This window comes from Chrysemys picta, chromosome 6 (genome assembly GCF_011386835.1).
Source record: "Chrysemys picta bellii isolate R12L10 chromosome 6, ASM1138683v2, whole genome shotgun sequence".
Lineage (NCBI taxonomy): Eukaryota > Metazoa > Chordata > Testudines > Emydidae > Chrysemys > Chrysemys picta.
Genome location: NC_088796.1, coordinates 14889200 through 14909225, shown reverse-complemented (window position 1 = coordinate 14909225; position 20026 = coordinate 14889200). Strand labels below are relative to the sequence as shown.

Genomic DNA, 20026 nt, shown 5'->3' with positions numbered 1-20026 from the left:
GATTACTAATCAAAAGCTGTAAAACGTTGGCTCACACACCATCCAAAGTGAAAAAAGTGGTAGCTCCTGTGATGCAAAGTTAACGAAGCTTTATTTGCTGTCATGCCTTGCTTAATGAGGCAGATCCATTTCTAAATTCTGGCTTGTACTGTGTTCCAAATCTAAGAGGCTCACATTTTTAATGTTCCAAGATCTCTACGTGAAGAAACCTCTTTGACATCTCCTGGGCGTCGGCTTTTCATAGACAGCAATCATTCCTGAACTACCATTTTTCAGAGTAGCAGCCGTGTTAGTCTGTATCCGCAAAAAGAACAGGAGTACTTGTGGCACCTTAGAGACTAACAAATTTATTAGAGCATAAGCTTTCGTGGACTACAGCCCACTTCTTCGGATGCATACCATCTTTGAACTACCATTGTGTTTCCAGTTCGTGGATGGGCAATTGTCATCCTCTAATTCAATTAAATTGAACTAAAAACACACCAATGGCTAGACACTTGGGCTGAAGTTACATGTCAATGCTACAGTTTAGGTCCTCGTTCCGAGCTGCATTTTGGTTCTCTCGTCTTCTCTTCTTTCCAATTCCAAACAACAACCCCCCATTCCTTATCTGGAGTCTGGAACACTTTCGCCACCGGTTCATAATCATTTAAAGGAAAAAATTTTGCTTTTAACCACGGTCAGTGGTATTTATTTTGTTTTCATTCCCATTGCACCTGTGCTAGGAGGGCCTTCAGGTGCAGTGCAGACTCAGGTACCCGGAAGGCTATTACAGCAGCAGCTGCAGTTCAGCAGCACGTCCTATCTTTAATAGACTTATCCTCACAAAACCCCAGTGAGGTAGGGAACTACTATTATCCCCATTTTACAGATGGGGAATTGAGGCACAAAGAGATACAGTGACTACTCAAGCACCCATGGAAAAAAAAACAGTGGGTGCTCAGCACTCACCAGCCACAGCTGTTAGATAGTGCCACCGATCAGCTGTTTGCTGGCTGGGGGAGGGTGGAGAGCAGTGAGTGGCAGGCGGGCGAGGGTCTCAGGGGAGCGAGAGTGGGAAGAGGCGGAGTGAGGGCTGGCCCTCAGGGGAGGGGGCGGAGTGGGGCAGGGCCTTGGGGGTGGAGCACCCGGGGGCAAAAATAAAAGCCAGTGGCTATGTACCCAAAGATGACAAAAGAAGCCTCGGGTAGAGCAGGGAACTGAACACAGGTTTCCCAACTCCTAGGTTGGAGCCCTAAGCACTGGACCAGCCTTCTTCTCTTTAAGCCTCCATTTTAAAAGATCTGTTTATTCTCCAATGCTCCATACCACTGTATTTATATTCTAATACGGTATTAACATTCAATGCTGTACTAGCTGATCCACAGACTTGACTGACAATGAAAGAGTTTGTTTTATGGACTTAGGTATTTCTTGTTAGTATCTCCCCAGAATCTGTTGCCCTGAATTTATCAAATACAGTGGAGTCCACTGAAATATAGTATCTTTTAATATATTATATGCAAAATGAATACAAAAATAGGGTAACATTCTTTAAAATGAGTATAAGATACCGGAATAGACCTACTGAATGAAGACATTTCCAGTGCATCAAGAGGTAAAATCCAAGATCATTATTTTCTGCCTCTCAAAAAAGTGCAGTGTTTGTGAAAGACATTAGATTGGATAAATAAATACATTCAGTGACCTACCATAGACAAAGTACATTCTGGGCTATGGCAACTTCTCCACACATCCACGTTAATGTCTCAGGACCCTGACCGGGGTCTTGCTGATTGCCATATTTGGGGTCGGGAAGGAATTTTCCTCCAGGGTAGATTGGCTGAGGCCCTGGAGGTTTTTCGCCTTCCTCCGCAGCATGGGGCAGGGATCGCTAGCAGGAGGGTTCTCTGCCAATTGAAGTCACTAAAACACAGGATTTGGGGCTTCATCAGCAGAATCAAGGGAAGGGTAGGGACGGTTTTGTGGCCTGCAGCATGCAGGGGGTCAGACCAGATGATCATAATGGTCCCTTCTGACCTTAAAGTCTATGAGTCTATGAGACTGTAATCCTTATTTCTTGGCCTTTCCATTGCACTCCTCTCCACAATATCTAAGCAGCCCCCAAAACATGTATTCATTTAGCCTGAGATAGGGGATTATCACTAGTCTATGGATGGGGAAACTGAGGAATGGAAAGATGGTGACTTACTAAAGGTCACACAGCAACAGGTTTGATTCTCCATTGCCCCACACCGTGTGCAATCGTTTTCACTGGCATGAAGTGAGTGTACAATGATCCCAATCGGCCTGGCTACAGTTTTTTATACCCACAAGGAAAAAGGCAGGGATCAACCAGGTCCAGTGGCTGTGGCTGAGCCGGGAACAGAACAGAACGATCATCTGCTAGTTCCCTATGTCTGAACCACAGACCATCCTTCCTCTCTTGAGGAGAATGGTCATAACTAGTGGGGAGAAGACTGTACAGTCTTCGTGCTCTCTGTCATTGCCCCCCTCGGGCTATACCAATCAGTGCCAAGCAACATGAAACTGCTTACGTACATCTTCTATGCACTGTACTCAAAACACTGTATACTTCACAAAAACTACCTTTGGTGAATACCTGATAACGAGAAACAGCCTGGTGCAACGGAGGGGTCAATGGTTTAATTTAACAGGGTTTAGGGTGTGTACTAGAAATAGCCCTGCTACCACAACCCAGAAGTTTATTTCTAAATGCAGGGACATACCAGATTTTGAATCTGACTGGATTCACGTAGCCTTTCCGCAACAGGCTGGCCGTGTTGATCTGAGTGCATAGATGTATATTTTTTTAAAAAGGTATCACATCCTTCTGTTTGATGTGTTGTTGGGAACAGTTGCTAAGGAAAGCAGTGTACAATTACAGCCACAGTGATGTCCACTCTAATAATATACTTTGCTATGCATAGTTCAGATGCAGACACCTCTCTGCTATAAAGAGCACACAGATTTCAACAGAGGAATACTTTAACTTATGTTACAGACACAGGGTTTGCAGCAGATCTAGTTTTCAAAATGCGGGGGCTGCGTAAGCCTGTGTTTAAAACTATGACAAGTGAAATTCTCTTGTGGGAGACGAATCACCCACAGGCTAGGAGACAAAGCAAATGCATACACAAGCTTTGATTTGTTTTTTGATGAACTCTCCCCTTCCAATACTCTCTGGGTCTAATGCTGCACTGCATCTCCCGGAGGCAGAACCTAGAGTCAGCCATGGACTCTGTCCCCCTGCCCTCAACCTCCTCTTTGCGGCATGTTTGTTCCTACCATGGAGAGAATTTGCCTGTTTCCCCTGCATTGGGACCTAGTGTTTCGGAGAAAGAGGAGGCCCTAATCATGGAAAAAGAACTAATATCAGTTCATTTTGTTTGAATTATTGCTTCTGAGACTTTGAAGGATAACCTGTATTAAAGGCCAACAAAGGACTAATCCATACCTCTAGCCTCAATATTACATGATCCGTTATGTGTGTTTAAAGGACACCCCCCAAAACAAAACCCTCCCCGAATAAAACTCTCCACCGCACACACAATTCTCCCCTTGCAGAGAGAATGAACCAAATGTGATGGTATTGAGTCATGTCACTGCGTGGTCTACTGGAAGGTGCTCTACTGCTGGGCTGATATAACAACTTATATAAAATACAATGTGCTCTGCATAAGTGCGTTTCACATCTACTTACAGTCTGGGTGGAAGAAGAAAGGCGGCAAGGAATGATACCTACCCTGTATTGAGGGGTTTAGCCCTGGGTGATGACAAACCAAAGAAGTCTGCAATGCACTCATCTTTAACGTAGAAATACAATTGCCACAGACTATAAGGCCCAGAATAGAATGCAAAGCTTCATGGCTCACAGAGGCCCGATTCACGTTGCATCACATGCTGGGACTGGCCACACATCCATAGTAAAGAGGAGGGCAGACGCAATCTGCTCCATTTTGTGCCAATTAGTTGGGGCCAGCGGGCTCCTGGCAAGTTGCCAAGGCAGCCCTCTGATGGGCGATATTTCGATGACTCTGATTTAACCCATCTGATTCCACTCAGAATTTCACTGGTTTAAAAGCAAAGAAAAACAGTGCTGGGTCCAGAAATAGCAACAGTTCCCCAAGGCCCATCAGGCATCAGTTGCATTATTTTGCTTTACATGTGCCACTAAAGTGCCTCTAAAGGTTTACATCATTCAGATTCAAGAGCAAAGACTGGATTCACAGCCAAAATACGGGGAGAGCTAAATCCAAACCAGAGCTTTCCTGTCAATCCCCGTATTTCACATCAAGACAGCTGCTACTTGAGACACCGGTTCGTTTGCAGCCAGGGTTATTAAGTCTGAATATCTGTATGTCTGCCAAGAGAGAGACTCCTCAGAGGAGCTGTCTTGAGGGGGGCACTGTGGCGTCTTTGTGCCACTGAACTGGCATATGTCTTGGGATCATAAAAGTCTCACGAGATAAGCTATGAACTTGAGCAGTTCCTGAAGTGAAATCAAAGCAGTTGCCCCTGCTATGCATGTGCTCGTCAACAGCTAAAAATAGAATAGGAGCCAGGTTGAAAAGACAAAACCACATTTGTTCATTAAGCAGTATCCTTAGCTCTGCGATTTAATTGTTCTGCACCTGCTTTTATCTCACAAGGATCAGCCAAGGTTTAGGGACACGATCAATATATATCGAATAGAGCAGGCAGGACGGCTCAGTGGGTTAACACTCTAATCTGTTAGATCCTCTGCCAGAGCCTGGTTCATGTCTGGGTGTTGCAGGACTGGCTGAGCTGCTGGGATCTCAATTTGCAGTCATTTGCTCCTGAGAGTAAGGGACAAACAAGTCCACACAGCTCCTACAAAACAGGAACATCTGTTGGGACCATATGCGAGGGGCTTGACCTGCAGTTATCGGTTCTGCCTTCACTGTCAGTGGCCAATAATATTCAGGGGATGAGTGGGCATGTTTATCCCTATTTATCACACCCTGGTATAGAGACTCTATAGCTTGACCATGTACGGCTAGCAGAGCTCTTTACACTTTGGGATAAGCTTAGTCTGAAAGATGTTACTGACAAACAAGTCCAGTTCTAGACCAGGCGTTTTAGAGGAGTTATCAATTAATAGCAAAGAACAATGTGTGAGATGCAATTTGGAAACACTTGTGTCCTAGGGGCTGGAAAAGGTCAGGACTCCTGGATTCTATTCTGTTTGTAACTGATTTCCTGTGTCACTTTGCGCAAAACATTTAGTCCTCTGTGCTTCTATTTCCGAAATGGATATTAGGCTCCTTACCTATCACACAGAGCATGGTGAACTTCCTGTGTGTAAAGCATTTGGAATTGTAGTTACTATATTACTAGTTAATATAATATTTATTATATTACTATGTTAATGCTAAGTGTTATTGTAATGATATAGGCTCTACCCAGCATTCACTCCATCAACAAAATGGTCAGCGGTGCCCAGGGAACAGTATCATGTAAAACTGTTCATTATTGCACTAATATTTTATCTTGAACCAGTTTAATCAGCTAGTCGGGGGGAGAGTGATAGTGACTAGCAGTAAGAGAAAGATACTAGTAAAAGGGTGATGTCTCCTAGCCTTGTTACACTGCCATTGTGATCTCTGTAACTCTTTCAAAAGCTCCTTTCTGGCTTTACAGAAAATTACACATTCTGGTGAGTGCTTTATGATTTTTCAATAGCCAATGATTATACAGAAAAATCATAAAGAAAAAGGTTGGGAGAACCTCTGTAACTCGAGATTACACACATTTGTTTTCATGCCACATTCTCAGACAGTGCAAGTACACGTATCAGGGTTGCCTGGCCTTTCCTCTTTCCCCCAAACTCCACATCTGAGCAATTTCCTAGATATGTTCTATGTGCAGGGCCGGCGCTTCCATTTAGGCGACCGAGGGCACCAGGATTTGGGGCGGCAATTCGGTGGCGGGGGTTCCTTCCGCGCTCCGGGTCTTCGGCGGCAATTCTGCGGCGGGTCCTTCACTCGCTCCAGGACCCGCCGCCAAAGTGCCCCGAAGACTGGAGCGCGGAAGGACCCCGCCGCCGCAGAATTGCCGACGACGACCGGGAGCACGGAAGGACCCCCGCCTAGGACGCCAAAAACCCTGGCACCGCTCTTGTCTATGTGCCCATATCAACAGGTCATATTTGGCATTAAATTACTCCAGGTTGACACTCGTGTAACTGGGGGGCAGAATTTATTCCTTCCCCTTCCAATCGCTTTTAAAAGGAAATTGTTCATGTGAAAATCCCTTTCTGATGTGCATTACTCTTATCCTCTGTTGTAGATCGGGAAGCTGATGGACTTGCCATCAGTCAGTGACAGAGCCAGGAATAGAACCCAGGAGACCGAGTTCTTTGTCTACTATGCTAACCAGAGTGGGCTGACATTTTTCTGATGGACGACACTTCCCTTGGACATGCTGGTTTGAAAACATTCTGTGGGAACATGTCAATTCTGTTGAAGGTTTGGATAGAAACCAGGCAGGCAACATGTGGAGCCAGGGAACAGGGGGCAGCCTCCTGGGGCTTCCCGACTCCCCCAGGAGTGTGGCAAGCTGCTGATTGCCTGACTTCCTGGGTGGCTGCCTTGCTGTGCTAACTAGATTCGCCAGGGAGCTGGGGCACTCGGGAGCAAGCCGACAAATTCCGTTTTGGGTCTCCTCAAATGGCTTCCTTCCTCCCATGAAAAATGTTGAATTTTTGACTTTTTTGTCCAGATTCGGGATGGAATTTGATCCCAGAAACATGAAAATTTTTAGTGGGAGGGAAATTCCGTTTTCTGGGCAGCTCTAATGCTAATGACAGCACTAGACTTTCAAATCAATGAGAAAATAATAATAAAAACAAGTTGGTCTGTTGACTTCTAGAAGAGAGATGCTAGTTATACCTAATGTTACTTCTTATGTTTTTTAGGGAGGCAGTGTGGTCTAGTACCCAGGGCACTAGGCTGAGAGTTAGGAGAGATGGTGCCTCTTCTCAGCTCTGCCAGTGCCCTGCTGTGTGACCATGGGCAAGTCACTTCACCTCTATGGCTATTTCACTTCACACCCTTTGTCTGTCTTCACTATTTAGAACTTAAGCTCTTTGGGACAGGCATAGTCTCTCACTGTATCTCTATACGTCACCTAGCACAATAGGGCCTGAACCTTGGTTGGGATCTCTAGGTATAATATTGTTATAACATATTAATATTTCTCCTTTTCTATCTTTTTTTAATTACTGGTGTTACCCCCTTTGCCCAATTATATTTTGATTGCCTTACAACACATTAGTGCAGTGTCTATCCCACCAGAACAGATTCAGAAAGTGTCAATTCTTGCTGACTAAGTGATATCTCTCTAATTTGGAAATTCTTTCTTTGGAGAAAGCAAAAACCTGAAATAGCCTTGCTTTCTGCTGCCAGTTTGCTTCCTCCTGAAAGCTCAGCTCTGATACAGCACCTGGTGATCCTCAAGGACCATTTTTTTTCCTTTAACATTACTTTTTCAACAGAATTGTTTCTGAAACAAGACAATCATGTGATTAGTTCAAAGTTCCACCGGCATTTAAACTGACTCCCAGCACTCTCTGTATCTGCCCACACGACTTCCTTAAACGTCTCTAATCCCGGGGGTGGGAAATCACTTAATGGTAAATAACTACAATAGTGTTCACAAAGTAAATCCCAGAAAGTGTGTTAACCAATGCTTCACGCTGTATTTAGCCATAAGCTCAATGATCCTCCAGTTGTGGTAACAGCAAATAAAAAAGACAGATGACTTCCTGGAGCTACTGTCAATTGCTGAGTTTTATAAGTATCATTTTTTCAAATATAAGTTTAAATGTTTCCTGATCTTGCTGTATGACCAAAGAGGTCTCAGTCCTGCCAGTTGCTGTGCACGTCTTAGAAGGTGCCAAGTATCTTCAACGCCCAGTGAAGTCAGTGGCTCAGCAACTTGCAGCATCTGGGTTGCCCTTTCCTCTCTCCACAAAATCACTGGTTCTGCAGTTAATAATGCAGAAAACTTGTCATGCAGCATCCCTGGATTGCCCTGCCTAAAGTATTTCTGTTGACTGGATTAGAGATCTGTCAGTCACTGACGCCTGAGGTCAGTTGGTCAGCCGTTTCCTTGCTGAAGAAGATTTTAGATTCTTTTCTCCTCCTCTTTGGACCGTTAGCCCTCACGCTGAACTCCACTTCATCACAGGAGAACCTGGATGAAAATAGCTGGAGCCAGCTCTGATTTCCTCTGACTTTAATAGAAGGGCGCGCAGCACAATACACAAGACGGATATCTTCTCCTCGGCTCTGTGCATTCACTCACGTGGGTGTTTCAAACAGAGCTCACAAATCCCACAGGTAAAGACAGGATTCATAGCGAGGAGAGCGGAGACAATTGTGGACATGAACCCGAGCCGGCTACAGGGCTGGAAAGGAAAAGGCTGGCTGCAAAGGAGGATTGTGCAACTTTCTGAAATATTACGTTTAACTGTCAGAGCCCTGATTTTCAGAAGCGCTGTGTTCTCACTATTCCATTCAAAGTCAATGGGAGCTACAGATGTAGGCCTCTGTTGGTCTTAACATTTTTTTTAATGGGCCTGCAAAATTATCTACCCTCTACCTATGCTACCACTGTCACTGTGATCACCCCCTATCATTGACAGCTGAGATTAACCTAGCAACTCTTCAAGGGAAAGAGCCCGGAGCCACAGGCCAGGCTCAAGCCTACCTCATCTGAAGTACCCCAGGCAGGTACTGTATGTCTAGTTGTTCCTGATGACAGTACACGACAGTTAAACATTATTCCCGGGGGTGGGATCTGAGCCAAGGACAGTGTCTTGCTTGAATTCCTGCCTTATAGCAAAGAGTTATTAATACTTAACATAATAGCTTTCTTCCCCCTAAATGGAGACAATGGTTTAATTTAAACAAAGAAGAGAAGAGTGTCTGTGAAACTGGACTTTGAAATAAACACATTTAGGACCTGCATGGTGGGCCTTTGTTGCCTCCCAAGAGACCTAGAGTGAAATCCTGGCTCCATTAAGACAATGAAAAAACTTCCATGTGGCCAGGATGTCACCCGTAGGTTCAGTTGCTGGGAGCAGTCTCTTGTTCCCTGGACTGAAAGGCACTGCAGCACCTTGGGTCACCCCCATGAGGGAATGCACCCACACACCACTGCAATAATCTTTGTACAAAGTATGCCTTGTGAGGTGTCATTTGAAAACTCATAATTTGCTGGTCAGCATTGTCCTGATAAAATATATGTGGCAACACTATATGTGAAATTATAAGATTCCCCTGTATGATGGTATTAACACAGGTTCCAAACCCCACAGCCCTGCCCACGCAGAAGTCAGCAAACAGGTCTGTCCTAAACAAAGGAATGTGTGTTTGCCTTAATTTGCATTTACGCAATAAACAGAATCATCAAGCAGGAAGGGAAAACAAAGGAAGCTCAGACAGGTGAAAAAACCCAGCAGGGAAAATCCTTCCACATAGATGCTTTATCTTCTGGTTTTCAGCTGGAAATGTTTTTCAAGAGGGGGACTGAAACTATAAAAAGGAGGGAAAAACACCCTCAGGCACCCCCTTCTCTTTCCCTGCTCACCTCATTTTCCAAACCTAAGAAGAAAAGAGGAAACAGCCATTGGACTCTGGGGGAGGGGGCCTGAGCTGAAAGTTTGGTCAGTAATCTTCTGGGGTATGCGGTATGAAAGTTTGCTTTGCAACACCAATAGTTTCTTAAGTAGATATTAGAAAGCGCTTTGTCTTCATTTTTCTTGTAACCATTTCTGGCTTTTATGCCTCATTACTTGTACTCACTTAAAATCTTTCTCTTTGTAGTTAATAAATTAGTTTTACTGTTTTATCTAATCCAGCATGTTTAAGTTGAGGTGTCTGGGTAACTCTATTTAAGATAATACACTGGCATATTATTCCCTTAAAGGTATAATGGACTTAATATATCTGTACTATCCAGAAGAGGGCTGGGTAGTACACGACATACATTTCTGGGGGGGTGTTGAGGTCACCCTGCAATATAACCACGGCTGGTGAGAGCCATGGTGTAACTGGCAGGCACCCAGGGTGTGCTATGCATGCTAGAAGGCTGTTTGTGAGTGGCCCAGGTGGGCCATAGACATTGTAAGACACCCATGGTTGCAGGGCAGCGGTGACACAGCCCCCCACTAGTCTGGATTCTGTCGCAATATGTCACAACCCCGGAGCAATGTCCATGGCCAGCTGGCAAAGCTGAAGGGACAGGTCACCTGAGTGTTCATCCATCTTATGTCCTCTCTCAGTACAGCAGCAGGGTCCCCCCAACCATCAGAATGTGGTGGTGCCCAGGGATGCTGACAGCCTCTTTAGCCCAGGAAGTTCCCTAAGACATGCGGCCTGCAGGAAGAAGCCCTCTGCTGAGGAAAAGTCTCTCAAATCCAATTCAAATACACTCCTAGGATGCTTTCTGCCGGTCCTGATGATTGTAGCAGCTTCCCGGGCTGCTGGAGTGTTAACAATGACAGAGTCTTTGTTTGTACTACATACACGCTCTTAGAAAAGCATGAATGGGATCCGGTTTCTGATTTATAGCTTTCAGGATGTTAAATCATTGACCCTTGCTGATAAGTCTCCACAGATCATGCTTTAAAGAAAGCGTTACAGGTTTCCTGCAGTGGCACAGAGGATCTAGCAGAGAGCTCACCAGACAGGAGGATCTGCTGCTGTTTAGGGCTCCAGATGGCACGTGACAATGAAGTTAGTTCTATTTCCAGAAGCGCCGAGAGCTTGGTTCAAGTTAGATGGATAGTAGTTTTTAAACACCAGAACATGAACAGTTTAGGGATTTGCTAGTTTAGTTTAATCCTGGATGTGGCTGCCAGAAATGACTGAAAAATTTCACGGGAAAGAGCAAGTCATAACTGCCACTGCCAAGGGGAATCTCCTCTGCTCTTGGGTTAGGTGCTGGTATCTCATGGGCTTTCAGTGTATTATGCTACCTACCCCTCTTGCTTATGATCAGGGCTCTGATTTTTTTGCTGTGATTTTTTACTCAAAATCATGGGCTGATCATGGATTTTGTTTTAAGGAAAAATCAATTTTCTTTTATCCTTAGAGATAATCTCTCTGCCAAGTTCAGCCTATGGTGATTTTGCTGGAGGACTTCTTGGGAGTCAGTCTTGCAAGAGGAAGCATGGGCTTGTGGTTAAGATACTGGGCTGGGACTTGGGGTTGAGACTCTGCCAGAGACTCCCAGGGTGCCCTGGGGCAACTCACTTCAGTCTTCAGTGTTGCAGATCCCCAACGGTAAAATGGAGATGATGGCTTTGCCTTTCCCCCCGCCCTATGTCTCTCTTGTATATTTAGACTGTAAGTTCTTTGGGGCAAGGCTGGGCCCCAGTCTTGGCGTGGTCTCTAAGCACCACTGTAACATTACTATTAATCAGCTACACTATATTTCCTTCCAGCCTCACTGGGACTGCTTTCTCAAATTCCTGCTCCTGATGCCCTAGCCCCTGGCATCTACCTCACACTGCAAGGACATATAGCAGCATAGTCACCTAGCATCATCTTCATCCCCTAGGGCAGAAACCAGAGCAAGAACTGAGACAAAACCACAAGAGGTTTAAAAAAAAAAAATCACGTGACCCAAGGAAAAATAGAAATATTCAAAGGATCAGCGATTCCCATACACCTGTGCCTAGCTTGTGTATTTAACCAGCAGGAAGGTAACAGAAAGATGAAACAAGCCCATAAGTTGCCTCTAGTAAAATGCCAGTTGTAGATATTGTCCACGCAACCTCCAAAGCCACAACAACTCACCTAAGCAATACTCGAATTTTCCTCATTCAGTAGCTGAAAGCAGGGATAAGTACATAATGATACAACGAGGGAGTGTGGACTGTTGGTTAAAGCAGGTGCTGGGTCTCAGGAATACTGGTCTCTATCTACTGTAGAGCTAGATACCACAAGAACTAGCCCTGTCACGGAATTGCTGCATGACCCTTGGACTAGTTAATTAAACTCCAGGCCTCAGTTCCTTCATGTGTGAAATAAAGGAACGAATGGTAAATGTGGCAACGTACCTCCCATAGTTTAATTAGTTATTTATTTGTGGAAGTGTCTTGAGACCCTTAAATGATGCTTGACAGCATGCAAGCACAGAGTGCTATTACAATCATCCAGCATTGGAGTGAGCTAGAAAACAAACTCTTTGAACAGCACTTGGGCATTGTATAACAGACCTCATTGCTGGAACATGTGCATATACAAGGGGATAAATAATGATACAGTTTAACATCAGCTTGTCTAGCTATAGAAGTCACAGGTGACACATTACCCATAAATCTCTCTCTCTCATTTTTTCAGACTCCTCCTCGCTCTGAAATCTGTGCATCAATAAGCCAGCCTTGGCTACGATTCTCATTATATATGCCTGCCCTCTCATTGACCCAGAATTGTGAAAGCAAAGCCCTCTTTTCATTGTAAACCCACTGGAGAGCAAGGCTCAAAATCACTTAAAATATTGTGTAATGGAATTTCTCTGTTAACTATAGTCAAGATTTCCCCCATCTGTTAGCACGAGCAGGAAACAAGAGCTGAGATTTCTTGCACCCAGAAGGGTCTACAGGTTAGCTTTCATGTTTACCACGTTACTACAACAGATATTTCATAATACAGAATACAATGGACATACACAGCGGAGGAGCTGCATCACATGGAAGGCTTTCTGCTGGCAGCTTCAGAGAACTTGGGGCAAATTCCGTCCCTGCGTAATTTCCTTTCTTCAGAGACATGGAGTTTCATGAGATCTGCTAGTCTCTGAGGCTGAGCACAGGGAGAACCAGAAGGGGACGGGCAGTTCATTAAATAGAAATTTTTAATTTGTACTGAATATTGCACCTTCTTCTAACGTGAAAGTGCTTTACGCATGCGTTAATTGGGGATCACAACAAAACAAGCAGGTAGGTAAGTCAGTGTTATCATCCCCATTTTATAAACCTCAAAGTACTTCACTCCAGTAAGTCAACGCAGTTGGGAAACTGGAGTCTAGCGAGATACAGTGACTTGCCCAGGGTCAGACCATGAGTTGGTAGCAAATCAGAACCCAGGAGCCTTGAATCCTCATCTCCTGCCATTTGATAGAATTCTACCTAACTTTCGAGTAAACAGCATTTGGGGGGGTGAAGTTTTGACCTCACTGGAAACCTCCCAACTCAGCAAAATCACAAAGAGAAAGATTCAGCTCCACAGAGTCATTTTCCATTAAAAGGGACAAGGAGTAAATGGAAAAAATGGGAGGAATCTTCCAGGACACTTCCCCACTCAAAATACTGGAGCAGACAGTCAGTGAAGTTCCACTGAAGCCAATGATCTACACCCATTTACACCAGCTGAACATCTGGCTACAGCACTGAAGGAAGAGTTAACAGCAGACAATCAAGAGAAGATGGTCACTTTTCTTGAGAGGAAGAATCCTCTAATCGTTAAGAGCAAGAGTGGGAGCTATGACTCCTCAGTTTTATTCCTGGCTCTGCCAGTTGGTAAGAGTAACCTTGGGCAGGTCACTTAACTTCTCTGTGCCCTATCTGAAAAACGGGGATGATACTTACTGCAGGGTTTAATTAGCGTTCCCAAAGTAGCTGAAGGTGTGGAGTTTGAAGATGATGCCTGATTATTATGTTCATAAGAACTGTACATGCTCAATATTAACACAATAAAAACCATATAAAGAGGTCACCCTTATTGGACAATCTCCTTTCTTAAGAAACTGGCCTGAAGTATCCCAGATGTAGTGAATAATGAATACATCCCTCTTCACGAGAAAATCACCACGAGGAATCGATTGACTTTTGTGGGTCACTGGAGCAGTTGATAAGACAGTGTTCACTGGAGTTTGTTTCTTTAAATAGAAGCACAAACCCTTTCAGTGAATGATCAGCTAGTGACACAAATCTCACCAATGTGAGGCTAACTTGCAAAGCCTTCTGAGCAAGGAATGCTCTCAGGGTATGTCTACACAGCAGCTAGACACCTGTGGCTGGCCTGTGCCAGCCGACTCAGGCTCACGGGGCTCAGGGTCTGTGGCTGTTTCCCTGCTGTGTAGACATCTGGGCTTGGGTTGAAGTCTGAGCTCTAGGACCCTGTGAGATGGGAGGATCCCAGAGTTTGGGTTCCAGCCCAAGCCTGGCAGTCTACACAGCAATGGAACAGCCCCGCAGCCCGAGCCCTGCGAGACCAAGTCAGCTGACATGTGGCAGCCAAGGGATTTTCTTTGCTGTGCAGACATACCCTCAGGTTCCTGGAGACTGGCTCACACCTGAATGTTCACCACAGCTGCTATTTCATATTCTTTTGGGGGGGATGGAGTGTTCTAGCTGACAACGTCACAGAATGGCAGCAGCCATCACAGGATGGCACAGTAGCACTTTAGCAAGATCTTCTCCCTCCTTGGCTTGTGGCTGCACCAAATCAAAGCAGAGGGCATCAGGGGCTCACTATATGTAAATCAGAGTGCCAGCATTTTTGCCAGCTGGATTAAGGGTAGATATATGGCAAGAAGGAATGTCAGACAACTGCCACGTGCTGTTTGCCCAAAAGTCTGACTCAGCCCCGGGCACTGCGCACAGCCAGCCACAGGACTGGAAACAAGCAATGCAAAAGTATAATAAAGCGATGAATTCCAGCCACAGCAGAAAAGGAAAGCAGAATGGCAAGGAAAGTACATTGCAAAGAAAGATGTGATTTCAATGACAGGATGTGTGCGTAACATACACCGTCAGCAACAAAATGAAAACGAGGGCCGCTCCCACATCACCACCACAAAGCATTTCTGCACATAAATGAAGCCTCAAATTCTCCTCTCTGCAGAGCACAAAAAGGGAGCCTGTGCCCATACCAAATAACATCACCGGCTGGGGTACAACATTGTTACATGCTATGGACAATGCCCGTAATGTGGCAAGAGGCTTTCCATATAATCCTCATCCACCTGGTCCTTTTCACTAAGGGCATCCTTGCCCTCCACCACCCTCTCAGCTCACGGAGTGATGCTATGGCTGTCAAAGCCTGTTTGTTTCAATCCAGGTGACCTTTTCCACTTTCCCTGGGAAGAGGCACATCAGTCATGACTACACCAGTGGTGCTGACCACCTGCTTGGAGTAGACAGAGGACAGACAGTTTAGGCGAGATACATGGACCTCCCATCAGCCTGGGTCAGCCTTATCTGAGAAGTGAGAGACCCTGCCAGCATTTCCCAGAAGCTCCCTTCCTCCACATGTGATGTCCGGGGCTCGAACCCAGGCCTGTGAGTTTCCAGACATCCTGGCCTCCAGCCAATGTCTTCTGAAATCTGGTGGGTCAAGGAGCTAGTAGAACTACAGCCTCAGCCAAGGCACCACCCACAGAAGCCCTGATTGGACGATCGCCTCGCCAGGCTCCACCGATTGGCCCAACCATGCTATTTAAGCCAGACAAAGGCACAGTAAGTTGTCTGAGCAACCAGGTGATTCCCTGTTGCTGCTGCACTGGACCCTGCGCTTGTGCCTACTTCCTGCATTTGACACCCTGTACCCAACCCTGTTCCTGATTCCTGCTCCGCTCCTGGCTCCTGCCTCACCCCTGCCTTTGCTCCTGACTCCCACCGTGCTCCTGCTCTATCCCTAGTCCTGGCCTCTCCTCTGGTTCCCACCCCTACAGCTTGCTTCCAACCATCAGTTACCAGTCCTGGTTCGGACCCCTGGCTCGGACTTCTGACTCTAGTTTGACCCTTGGCTCTGGCATTTGGTATCTAACCCTGGCCCCACCCCTCAGCTTCGATTCCTGTCCCTGATTCTGACTCGACCCCTGGCTCTGGTAATTGGCAGTTGACTCTGGTGCTGACCCTCAACTTCGTTCCCTGACCTGAATGCCTGCTCTACCCACTACACCTATTCTGACCACTCAGACCGCCTAGGGTCCTGGTCCCTAACATGTCAGCCAAGTGCTGGTATTTTAGTTGCCAGGGCATTAAAAAAAATGCTGATGGGACTTTGGGGCTGGCACCACATGTGCACTGCTGAACTGAGCTGTTTTCAGCCGATAACTAACAGGTTAAAAGGTCCCACAGCCTATCAATCCCATAAGCCAGCCAGCCTCCCTGAAAAACAGTCAGCTAAGCTGAGCCCAAACATTCAAAACTGAAGGGCCACATCTCATGGATCCAGCCCATCAGAGATGTGGAAAGAGGTAGGTCCTGACAGGGCCGGCTCCAGGCACCAGCAAAGGAAGCAGGTGCTGGGGGCGGCCAATGGAAAGGGGACTCATGTCTGGGTCTTCGGCGGCAAGTCCCTCAGTCCCTCTCGGAGGGAAGAACCCGCCGCTGAATTGCCGCCCAAGAATGAAGCGGCGCGGCAGAGCTGCCGCCAACGTGCCGCCGATCGCGGCTTTATCTCCCCCCCGCTTCGCCGCTTTAGGCGGCAAAAAAGCTGGAGCCGGCCCTGAGTGAGAGAGCCTGCTCTAACCCTCCTTGGCCAAACAAATAATCAGGCGCGGCATGTGCCCTGTGCAGGCAGGGAACAAAGAGGGTATGTTGAAGGGGCAGGCAGGCCTAGGGACTCTAAGATACCCTCTCCCAGAAAGCAAATAATCACATATTAACCATGTGATGAGCATACACAGACATTCAAGCCTATGCTCTCCATCAGCGGGCAGCCGGTGCCTAGGGGACAATCCCAATTTCCCTGGTTATATATCATTATGATGGTCTAAATGCCAAGGCTATCAGTTTATTTTTTAATTGACTTTGCTTTTCTATAGAGTTCTTGGACATGGTACAGTGAACCCAGTGCTGGGTGTACGGATAAAAAAGTCACCCATGATAATCAATGATCTGCACACACACAAATCATTACCGTCCGGGTTGTAAGTGCAGCTGTTACAGTTGCAAGCCAGGCAGATCGATGCCAGCAATTTTCTTCTGCTTCCTAGACGGTGTAGTTGAGTCAGGGCTCATATTGGATTAAAGCAACTTGCAGCTATTTATTTCCATGTGTTTAGCATCAAGAGCTGTGAGATATGTGGAAACAAACTTGGGCTCTGGCAGACCAATGGGGGACACAAATACCAGCGGTGAGGACCCTCCACGGATAATGCCCAGCTTTCTTCCATTTAAGCCAGAGAGCTGTCTCCTCAAATGCCCATCACCTCCTCAAGTGCCTCACCAGAGCTTGTAGGAAGGGAGATCTTGTAATTAGGGCACAGAGATCTGGATTCAAGACTGTGCCATAGACTTTCCTGTGTGACCTTGGGCAAGTCGCTTCAGCCCAGATCCACAAAGGACTTCGGAGGAGGCCTCTGAGCACAACTATCGGATCCAGGCCCCACAGGTGAGATAGATTGGGGAATGCCTATCTGCACCTGCCTTTAGGATCATGCTGGGCTTAGGCGTGAAATAGGCCGCCTAGATGCCTGCCTGTGCCAGCAGTGCACTTGCCCCCAGGTAGAAACTTAGATGCCTCGGGAATTTTTACAGTGAAAACGTTGGTGCCGAGTGAGTTTAGGGACCTACAGGGCGAGGTGGCAGCCAAGTGAAGGATTTTGCGGACTGCAGCAACACATTCTGGTCTTCAGGTACCTAAATCCCTTTGGGGATCTTGGCCTTCATCTCCCTGATCCTCATCTCCCTGTCTGTAAATGGGGATAAAGATCCTTCCTTTCTCCTCTTTGGCCTGTCTTGTCTATTTAGACTGCAAGCTCTTCAGGCCAAGGACTGTCTATGTACACTCCCAGCATATGGGTTCTGATGTTGGTGCAAGATTGTAGGTACTACAGTAATACGAACAACAAACAGTAATAATCTCAACCGCTGGGGAATCAAATAAGGAGAGAGGTAGTCTCTGACGTACTAAGAATCCAAACCTTTCAGAGCTTTATGGGTTAAAACTAGGTGGGGACAGTGCCTAGGGAATGAGCATTTGTTAAACTGAGCTTTTAAAACAGAAGGAGAGATAGAGATGGATATTAACCGGATGGTGCCTATAAAATTATATTGGTCTGTCGTAACCATGAAACACTTGCATAAACAAACACAAAAACCACTGCCCTCTCTTCACTTACACTTTTCTTTTCTATAATTAATTGGGCAAGAATGGAACTTGGGAAAAGCTCAACTATGGTCAGAATTCCTGGACTTCTTTCTAGTAATAACACACTGGGAGCAGCTGCAAATATCTAATTACCTGCAGCATGTTGAGAAGCAGGCTTCGGAACTTGGTCCCCTCCACCATGAAGAGCGCCATTTTGTCACAGAGCTTGGCGGCTGTGGAGGCGAAGCTGCGGTCCGTCACCGCTTTCTGGTAAATGGTCTTGACGATCTCGCCCAGCATCTCCTCAGAGTTGGTGGAGTTCTGGGCCTCCTCCATGAAGGTGGTGAGCTTGGAGTCCACATCACTGCTGTTGTTCCTCATGCTGTTGAGGATTTCAATTAATTTGTCCATTTTGTTCTTTTGGGGGTTGGTTGCCTCCACCGGCACTTCGTCCTGGTCCGTGAAAAGGGAAAGACAAGGCATCTGTTACACAAGGAAAAAACAGACATATCAGCCCTTGTTCTTTCACAGAAAACAGGGGGTAGGGGGCGATGGGAATCATACAATCAGATCTAAATCTAGGCATGTTCTAGTGGCACACTCTAGTGGTCTGAGGTCCGGAGTGGGAGCCAAGAACTTGGGAGCGCTAATTACTGCTCTGACAGGGACTCCATCTACGACTCCTGTGCAAGTCATATCACATCTCTGTGCCTCAGCGTCCCCATGTGATGGATATACCTGTGTACCAGAAGTGTGACATTTACTAAGTGCCCATGAGCCAGGTTTGCCTGCAGAGAAAAGCCATAGCTACTGATACTGTGAACACACTGACTCAGCATGACCCTGCTCAGGCACCTGGAAATACCAAGGTGACATGGGTGTCAGGGTTTGTATAATTTTTTGTGGTGCCCAGAACAGGTCCAAGCAGAGTCGTTCCGTCCATAGGACGGACTGGGACAACCGCCCCAGGACCTGCACTTTGGGGGGCCCCGCGCTACGGGGGGCTGTGGGGTCCAGGGTGGCCTGGGGAGTTAGTGGGGGGCCTGGTGCTGGCAGCAGCGAGAGACCCAGCCCCAGCCCACCCCTGCTTCGCCAGCTCCCAGCATCGCTCAGGGGAGGGGGCGGAAGCCGGAAAGAGGCAGGGTGGGGAAGGAATGGAATGGGGGCGGGGAGGGGGTGGAGCAGGGGCGGGAAGGGGTGGAAGAAGTGCGGACTTGGGGGAAGGGGTGGAATGGGGATGGGGCAGGGGCGAAGCAGGGGCGGGAAGAGGTGGAGCGGTGACTTGGGTGAAGGGGCAGAGCGGGGGCGGGGTAGAGCGGGCTGGGGATGGGTTCCTTGCTGCTGCCAGCGCCTGGTCTCCCACTAACCCCCCAGGCCGCCTGGACCCTGCGGGCCCCTGAAGTGTGGGCCCCCCAAAGCATGGAGCCCGGGGTGGTTGCCCCGGTCCATCCTATGGACGGGAGGGCTCTGAAAATATAAGCCCAAACATTGGTGGAGCTGGGCCCACGTTCCTGAATATTGCTGGAGCACGGGCACCACGGGCCCATATAACTCACCGCCTATGCAAGGTCACACTGGGTAGGGTTACCATTCGTCCGGATTCCCCCGGACATGTCCGGCTTTTTCGGGTTAAAAATAGCATCCGGGGGGAATTTGTCAATGTCCGGACTTCCCCTCCTCCCCCGCCCCCATGCAGAGCGTGCGCGTGGCTTACAAAGCAGCCGGTGCTCCAACAGCCAAAGCCAGAGCCCTGCTTGCACTTCCCCCTCCTCCCTCCTGAAACTTGACACCCCCCCTCCTCTCCCTCCCTCTCCCTCCCTGCACTCACAGATCGCTGGTCCGTTCGCCTGGAGCTCCGACCCTGCTGCCCTCCCCCGCTGTCGAGCACGCGGCTCTGCAGCACAGTAAGGGAGCTGGGGGTCAGAGAAGCGGCAGGGAGGTTCTGGGGGGGG

General features: G+C 47.2%; 1 protein-coding gene across 21 annotated transcripts in view; it reads right to left on the bottom strand.

Moving 5' to 3' along the window:
- Positions 1-20026, bottom strand: part of CTIF (cap binding complex dependent translation initiation factor) — a 320545-nt gene that overhangs the window by 78980 nt on the left and 221539 nt on the right. For 9 of the 21 annotated variants that reach the window (XR_010588762.1, XR_010588764.1, XM_065549989.1 and 6 more), the window contains one exon: positions 18228-18557. Coding sequence is in view for 17 of the 21 variants with exons in the window: in XM_065549989.1 (XP_065406061.1) it covers positions 18228-18557 (330 nt within the window). In the remaining 4 variants the exon portion in view is untranslated. Of the gene's footprint in view, positions 1-1691; positions 1906-12102; positions 12837-18227; positions 18558-20026 lie in introns of those variants that run through there. The other 12 variants (XR_010588763.1, XM_065549997.1, XM_065549991.1 and 9 more) reach the window with 4 other exon arrangements.